General features: G+C 30.3%; 1 protein-coding gene across 1 annotated transcript; it reads right to left on the reverse strand.

Annotated features, from left to right (window-relative positions):
• Positions 1–4,639: 4,639 nt before the first annotated feature.
• Positions 4,640–8,108, reverse strand: LOC119685662 (cytochrome P450 CYP12A2-like). Its single transcript, XM_038100013.1, has 5 exons — positions 8,003–8,108; positions 7,825–7,930; positions 7,018–7,264; positions 5,301–5,877; positions 4,640–5,249 (listed from the first exon to the last, which is right to left on the reverse strand). Exons 1-5 carry the CDS (start codon positions 8,087–8,089, stop codon positions 4,653–4,655), a joined length of 1,614 nt encoding a protein of 537 aa, XP_037955941.1. The 5' UTR covers positions 8,090–8,108; the 3' UTR covers positions 4,640–4,652.
• Positions 8,109–8,987: the final 879 nt, after the last annotated feature.

The raw sequence follows: 8,987 nt of genomic DNA on the forward strand, positions 1-8,987 counted from the left end.
TTAAATAATGATGATTAGAAATGCGTTCAGAAGAGTATTTACAAATTAGATTTTGCGAATAATTTATACAGAAATTTATGACAATGTCAACAACTATTGCTAAAAATTATTTAATTAATATTTTAATTATATTTTCTTAAAATTGCAGCCTCTATTTTATTTCTGATTATACATTAATGAACATTAATATTAAACTATAAATCAACTCATGGAATTTTTAATTTTGGAAACATTTTATAAAATGAAATGTGCTTATATCTTATTCTATCATAAATCTAAGATTTGTAAATCCACAATATTTGGTTTGTTAACAAATTTATAGTCTTATCAATAATATTTTTAGGATTTTTATGTTTGTTGTGAAGCAAAGGCAATTAGCAACTCATAAAAACAAACACTAAACTCTGCCTTTCTCATAGCATATAAAGAGCTTAAACAATACAAAAAATAGTTTTCTCTGTCTTAATGTACTATGCAGGCGAAGACTTACTTTCCCCTAAACAGCCGCAGCAGTTAATACGACCATTTCATTCTAACGCCTCATAAAAATGAACCCAAAGAAAACCCAAAGTGGGTATAGAAAATATAGAGAGAGAGTTGCGTATCCTTGTACGTTGGCGCTCGTAAATCTTAATAAAATTTTAGTGAGCATAAACAGCACACTGAGTGATGTGTTTCCAAGCCAAACAACAACAAAATTCTGCAAACCAAAAAAAAGACAGAAAGAAGTAAACGAGAATCATTGCAAAGAGGGCGCGTTTTGTTCAAAGAATTTTGTGGGTGGTTTTGGTCGGGTTCGTTTGGTTGCATATAATTTTAAGAAAATAAATTATATTTATTTTATTTTACTTGATTTTATTTTGAGTTGTTTAATTTTAAATTTTAAATATTTTTTTTCTTAAATTTTATGCCAATTGCTTTTATTAAAATTTATCTGCATCGCTATCGTCTTTTTTGTTTATAATCCAGCACATTCCAGCGCCATTTTCTATGATGAATTGCTTGTGTGTTGCACAAGACACATACACACATATACATAGACGCACATATAGCCATTGCCCACATGCATAGACGAGCGAGCACATAATTCAAGTGTAAAAAAGCAGGTGAACATTTTCACTGACAGATATAGCGTCACCGATTGTCATGACGCGTTAGTAGTGGTGAAATACTCAGTTAATGCTGAAAATAAACGTAGCTATAAAAAATCAACAACAACAACAGAAATGGCAACAGCAGCAGCAGCAGTAGCGGTAAAGTCTTCACTTAAACACATTTCATAGAATATTTGCAGCATTGGTGGTGGTGCGTTTTCTTATGCTTTGCTTATGCTGAAGCATTTGTAGTCCTTTCGAAAAACTGTATAAAAAGGATGTATGATGTGGCAGAAAACAAATAAAAATGATTCAATGAAAGTGCTCCAACGTATACACATATAGCATACACATGCTATATACACTCGTGCTGTCTCTTTTCATACTTGGAAAACACAAAAACGCCGCAAATGGCATTTTATGTTCTGTGATGGACATAACAAATTGCAGTACGCATAGTACAAGGTTGAAGCTGCGTCCTTCGTCTTTTGTGTTACAGCTGCTGGGCATATTTATGCCACCCCCATCTAGTTTTTTGTACCGCAACTTGAAAATACCGGCAAAACAATAAAGAGAAAATAACAAATTCTGTTATCAAAAACAAAAAATTTCGCAGACACAAAGAAAAATCGCCCATCAATGGAATTATTTGGAACTGCAAGCGACAGTTTTGTGTCGCAGACATAAAAACACATATATCCGATTTTTCGCAAGGATACGCGTACATGCACATTAAAATTGATTTTGGTTAAGGAATTTTAGTTAAAAATTTTGTTAAAGTTTGGTGAGGGCAAATATTTTTAATATATCGCATCTCGCATAGTGTTGGAATTTGGGTCAACATAAGATGCAGGGAATTATATTAACAAATTAAGGAATATAGGATACCTATATTAACTAAATGTATACTTAAGTATCTGTTATGAACTACAATAAACTGTGAAATGTCGATAAAAATGTATTTTAAATAAATAAATATAATGTCATTTATATAGTATGTGTTTACTATATAATATATATGGACCTTATTACATTCAATCAAAAATAGTTTTCGCTTACTTTTCTTTAATCTGTAAAAGTATTTAACTAATATGGTCTAATTGAAACAAGGGGTTAAGTAAGATACGATTGGGTTGGAGTGGCGGTGTACCTAAAGCCCATTTGAGCTCCAATGGCCCTTTGTATACTTGATCACCATTACACTTTTCTACTAAAGTAATATCGTTGATTACTTCTTCCCCATTCTACATATGGGCTCTTTTTACTTAGGAGCAGAAAATAAATACTTGGTTGAAAGATATGGATTACATCGTAACTGTTTGATAAAAGTTTTCCAGGTATTCATAGAAGAAGTATGAGTACCAGGAAGTTTATTTGGTATTATATAATTTATGCTTAATCATAAAAGATATGATAAGGTTTAGGTGCTTCTGTTTTCTGTAATCGTTTATCTCTTTCACAGTTTTATAAATATATTAAATTTAAATAGAAAACTTTACTGATGTTATTTTATTTCGTATGCCGGCTATACGGATGAGGAGGAAACTATACTTCAACTCAAGTGTCAGTGTCTGTCGTTGGCTAGAAGAAGATTCAAAATTTTTGAAACCCTTTTTTTACAGACTAACCTCCAACCTAACCTAACCTTCAATAAACTTGCTCCGAATATATATATTTGCTTTAGATATTCTTTTCTTCTTATTCAAACATTCCATAAAAAATTTATTTTCATAGGTTGATTTAAAAAACCGCTTTTTTAGATAAAAGAAGAAAAATTTAGAGAAAGACGTCTAAGTCAAAACCGTTTATACATTCATTTGTAGTAACTTATCTGAAAATGAATTCCATATCTATTAAAATAGAAATTTTATATTAATCATTTAAAATTTAAATTGTTGAACTTTAACTTTAACATTATTGCTATAGCCTTTGATGTCTGGAAGAATAGCGAATTGCAAAGCTTAGCATACCTAAACTAAATCCTGAAAAAAATCAAAAAAGAGAAAAAAGATTTTCGTACCTTTTTTTTTATTTTAAAATATTAATTTTTGAATTTTTATCTAGTATTTTAAAGGACTCATACGTATGGAAGAATACCTTGTTTAAAGTTTGAGTTTCGCGGACAGTTTAATCTACTGTTTCGAAGAAACTCATTTCTCAATTGTATTGAGCAAACTCCGGGAACATGGATATCTTTAAAATATTCTATTAAGCATGGATATCTTTTTATATATACTTTTAACAAAAACGATTCTTCAAATATTCGTGGTGCCCCACGGACCGTATTTTGAGCTCCAGTAGGCTTAGGTGTACAAAACCAGACCACCAACCTAACATTACTTAACCTACTCCTTCATATTTGCTATTGAAAAGCAAATGACTCATAAATATTTAAACTGTCTCAAATCATCAATGTTCTCTAAACAATTTATTTAATTCTGAATATCCGTCCTTCAACTTTATTGTATACCTCAGACTAATTCATCACAACCTTGACAACTTACGTATTATTTGGTGACTGGATTTGGTAACAAAAACGTCGAATGGAAAAATAAAATATTTTCGTCCTTTAACTACAATATTTTTATTATTATTTTATGTTTGCCGGCAATTGTGTACGTCTCATCGCCTTTTATTATAATCGCATATGAGCTGACTGCCTGCCTGCATTTGACAGCTTCAGTACAGATTCGAACGTGAAAGAGTGAGACAACAGAAACTCCTTTTTTAGTCCTTGAGCTCTGAGCTTCATTAAGTTTGTGTTGCATTGAAAAATCGTATTTTTAGCAATGTCATCCAGCAGACAGGATATCACCTAGGTTAGTACGTTTACGTACTAATGTTTTTAAAATAATTTCAATGTATTTAACACGTGTCGGAGCGTCGTAAAAAAGTCGTAAAAGTTTATTACACACAAATTTTTTTTCGGTATTGTTGTCATATTTTTTGTTGTAATGGTTGTGGTTGTTGTAGTTGTCGTTACTCTGTTCATGTCAGCTGTCAAATTGAATTTGTTTAGGCCGTTGTAATTTTTTATTCTAACAGGTTTGGTTTCTGCAACTTCCCGGAAATTGTTGTGTCATGCTGATATTGTATTTTTATGGCATATTTATTTATTTATTCTATTTTTCCTTTTCAGGCTTATACTTACTTCTCCTTTTTGTTGGTCGAGGTCAGTATTGTTTATTTATTTTGACATTTCAAAGTCGAGGTCAATTTTAATGCGTGAACAAAAATCGATTTCTAGAATTACAGGCAGAAATTTAAGGAACTTAAATATATAGAGGAGATTGAAGAGGAACTAAACTTTGAAAGAGAAACTTTTAAATAATATTGACAATGCTATGAAATAACGTTCAATGCGTTAAGTGGAAGTATATATTTATATATGTATTTTTTTAAATATATATGGAATAGGTTTCGGAATGGTGTGCCGAACTTCCTAACGAATATTGACGAAAATATCCCATCTTTGGAAAAAATTTAATGTATGAAAATATTTATTTATTTATTCAAAAAATTATTATTAGCAATATATATCCATTATTAAGAATACAATTAATTTTCTGTATCTACAAATTTAAATTGTAGTGGTTTGTTCGGGACATTAATTACGTGGGTTTTGAATACATTCTCCACATCATAGTCAAAGCTTATATAAAAGTTACGTACCAATTTTGCTAAAATTACTTCTAATTCCAAATCTACAATACGTTTTCCAATACAAACACGTGGTCCAAAGCCGAAGGGTAAAAATACAAAAGGTTCATTCACATTTAACGGACAACCAGATCCATCGGTTTTGCCTCTTTCACTACGTAGCCAACGTTCTGGTAAGTAGTCTTTCGGTCTGTCATAATATTTCTCATCTTGGGTTATTAACTGACCGGGCATAACTATATCAGTATCCTGAGGCACTTGATATCCACTCAAGATGACGTTCTGTCCAGTCGATCGAAAATTGCTAGTGGCAACAGGATACAAACGTAAAGCTTCCTTTATGCAGGCACGTAAATAAGGCAAATGTTTAAGCTTTTCGCCTGTTATGGTGCTATGCCTCTCTGGTAATATCTGCTTCATTTCCAAACGTAGTTTACCTTGCTTTTCAGCATTTTTAGATAAACATAACAAACAGCCAGCTAAGGCGGATGTCGTCTATAAAAATAAAATTTTAGTAGATGTAGAATAATTATGATTAGAACTTACTGTGTCTACACCTGCTTGTAACATATCCAAAGCCATTACAATAGCTACTGTGCGATCTATATTTATTAATCGTTCTAAGATACTTTTTTCATGTTCAGATTTCACATTCCCTTTATTACTAATAGTTTTCTGTTGTTCTTGTAATTCTATTATAGCTTCTTCAATGTAGTAAGTAGTCAAGTCAATCATTTCGTCCATGATTTTCATCGCTTGTCGAAATTTCGGTGTGTGGACATATTTCCACAAAGAAGGTTTTATATCCAACTCAAATAAAAGCTCAAAAAATTTTTGCATTCTATTAATTAGTTCTCTAGCCTTAGGATTGGCTTCACTATTATTAATCATGCCCAATTCTTTATCTAAGGCTACCAAACATACTGATTCCATTGCCCAATTATTTATTTCAATTTCGAAATTTGTTGGCACTTCATTAGTTGATAAGTCACGTATATTTCGAATTCGTCTAACAAATTCATCTGAAACCTTACTCATTTTAGACGCATACAGTTTTGTAGTTTTAGGATTCATCATTACCGGATTTACTGCGGAACGAAAATGTGCCCAGTCTTTACCTTGTCTAGAAGTAAAAAAATTATAATAATCAGTATTTTTTTTGCTGTCAACTAATTTCTTTTAAAGCTTAGATTTTTATATATCAATCCGATTGGTTGTCAAGAAAGAAAGAGGGACAGAAACCTACTGGAAACGGTAACAGAAAGGGCCAGTGGATGAAATCTATGCATTGATGATAACCGACAGTCGTGTTAACCTATCTTAAGCTAGCTGCTCACAATTGAATGAACTGTAAAGTCCTAAAACTGACTAAGAAATTAATCTAAGTCTATTTCAAATATACCGCTATATTGAGCAGAGAGAATATCAAAACTCTCACTAGTATTTGGTGGGATACTGATGGTTGAGTTACTATATCAACAATGTGTGCCTGTCAGAGATCAGTATTTGCCACTTTTGTAGAATTGTTGAAACATCTAAACAGAGTGTATGTAAATACTCTACACTGAGCATCGGTAGACTGATCCATTTGGGGAAAAGTCTTGTTGCTCTCTATAACATACGGACTAATAAATAACTATCAAAGATGGTTACGATTTTAAAAATCTTAATGATCGGTCAAGACAACTGTGGTTAGCACCGTAGGCCACTTAAGTCACTTAAGTATAGTATTCCTCAATTTATTTTTACCTATTTACTTCCCGAATTGCTTACTTACTAATTTATTTACTCTTTAGTTAGCATAACATTTCATTTTAAGCGTAATGACTAACTTAAAACGAGAAGGTAGGTTGTTTTATATCTTCTACATTTCATTAGAAACATTTTAGAAGAATAGATGTATTAAATAACCGTGATATAATATGGAATACCTATTCGTATATACAGAATCAAAAAACTATTTATATGATTTTATGAGGCAGGATATCAGAATATTTTTCGTAAACAATTTCAACAAAGACTCAGGAAAGGAAGCCACAGATAGTAGTTGGTACAGCCAGAACATATTCTACAGTACCTTTTCCAAGATAGTCCTACAAAAGAAAGTATAAAATAAATCTGCGATTATCGCTTCCCCATGATTTGAATTTGTGAATGGTGATAGAGTGAAAAATCTCTTTAGAAATTCATTTCCAATATTATAATAACCACTGTGGTGTCTTGAAGAGTACACTCTGAATTCTGTAACAATTAACTCACTTACTCTGCGACTAAACCAACTGCATGCTTGAAAACTTCTGGTCTATGTATTTTCCGATGATAATGTATTATATCAAAACCGCGCCGTATTGGATAATGTCCTTCTGTATGGAATACTGTACGAAAATCCTTAGGGTTGAATGTGTATAGAACATCGTTCTTACCAAAGGTACCCGGAAATATAAAAATATCGCCATAAACTTTTCGTAATTGTGTAGTGATATCATTGATGGGTTTATTAAATAAATTACCTACCAAAAAAAAAAAAATAACAATAAAAATAAATGAAGAATTAATTGAAGAATGAATGAATGGGAAATTAAAGTTTTTCTCAATTATAATATATAATTTTAACATAAAGTAACATTATTTAAACTTTCAAAGGAAATAATAATCCTTTAATGGTTATTAATCCCTATGCTAAGACTTAGACCCGAACGAAGTTCTTATATAATTGATATATATATATTTGTGCCTCCAGAATATGTTTTCAGTGAAGATGTTTATAGAACATTACATATTGAGACCATGAGGTCTATTTATGTCTGCGAAGTTTGTTAAAAAAAAAAATGTTATATTTAACACAATTAATACATAGGTGAAATGAGAAAATAAAATCTAGCAAGCACGTCTAATACTATAATTTATTGAAGAAATTGAACTCAAGGAAATTTTATGTGCAAATAAAGACTGCTCAATAGGTTTCTAGATCGCTGTGCGAAATCACTTAAGTCATTAATAATTTTAATTAAATGTAAATAATGAAATATATAATTAAATTAAGTAATGGACAGAGTGAGTATATTTATACCTCCTGGTAAAAATTCTTTAAGAAGTTTCAATTTTGATGGACCTGGTATTGTATGGTACGGTTTAGCTTTCAACCATTCGGTCGAAGTTGTTTCTTTGATCATTGCCTTGATGTAAGAAAAAATGAAAAAATGATTAAATAAATAATAATAAATATCTTAATTAATTTAATTACGAACCTCTCTCAATTGTGACTGCGATAAGAAACGCTTTATGTTGATGATTTGTAATTGCTTGTTTACATTCGCAATTTTTGATATAAACATTTTAAGTTTTTAATTTATTTTTTTTACTATAAACAATTTTATATATATACAAAATATTTTATTAAATTATTAATTTTTCTTCCATGCTCACTGACACGACTGGTCCGGTGTAACGCTGTTATTAAACTGATATGCTGACGATGCACTTCAATATATTACCATTTCCCGACTAATAGAGATAAGGGAAATTTTTCACAGAGTTCGGTATTCTATTTATAAAGTCACTAATTGCTTTATTGTTTTTGTTGGGAACCAAATATATACGTAACACCAGCTGATCAGATTATTAATTTATTTTTATTTTTAGTAATAAAATCTACATTGGGAGTATAGTGATATTATAATATTAGAGAAGTGCTAGTACTAAAAAATAAGTAAAAGGTCTTCAAGAATGTTAAAGCCCTAGAGAATAGATTTGACATGGCAATGCAACAAATTTAAAGCAGAATAGTTAATGACTTCTTGAGAAAAATGAATATGCATCCTGAATTAAAGTTCATATATATGTATTCATAAATTATTCATTTATTCTTAATAAATATATAATAAAATTAATGTAAATATACATACAGAAAACAACACTTGATTAGTATTTAAATAAAAGAACCAGAACCTAACTCTTTGTTTTCGTATAAATAACAGAATATACGAAATATAATACCGTAAAAACAAGTACCCGTTCTATTATATATAAAATATCCCATAATATACATCTAAAAAATGAATTTTATATGAATTTTAAATAAATTTTATAAAGAAAATAGCTCTCCATTTTACTTATACTTCCATTATATGTATTTCTATAATACTTGAATAAATCTCAGTTAGACCTTTCTCTCTTCAAACTTGAAATTCAAAGAATTATTTGGTAATATCATTACCAGCTGGTACACGATAT

This window comes from Teleopsis dalmanni, chromosome 2 (genome assembly GCF_002237135.1).
Source record: "Teleopsis dalmanni isolate 2A chromosome 2, ASM223713v2, whole genome shotgun sequence".
In the NCBI taxonomy this organism is placed as follows: domain Eukaryota; kingdom Metazoa; phylum Arthropoda; class Insecta; order Diptera; family Diopsidae; genus Teleopsis; species Teleopsis dalmanni.

Coding starts and splice junctions, on each gene's coding strand:
- LOC119685662 (XM_038100013.1), bottom strand. CDS start 8,089: ATGTTTATATCAAAAATTGCGAATGTAAACAAGCAATTACAAATCATC. Junction 7,265..7,824: donor TAAAGAATTTTTACCAGGAG/GTATAAATATAC, acceptor TTTTTTTGGTAG/GTAATTTATTTAATAAACCC. Junction 5,250..5,300: donor TACAAGCAGGTGTAGACACA/GTAAGTTCTAAT, acceptor TTATTTTTATAG/ACGACATCCGCCTTAGCTGG.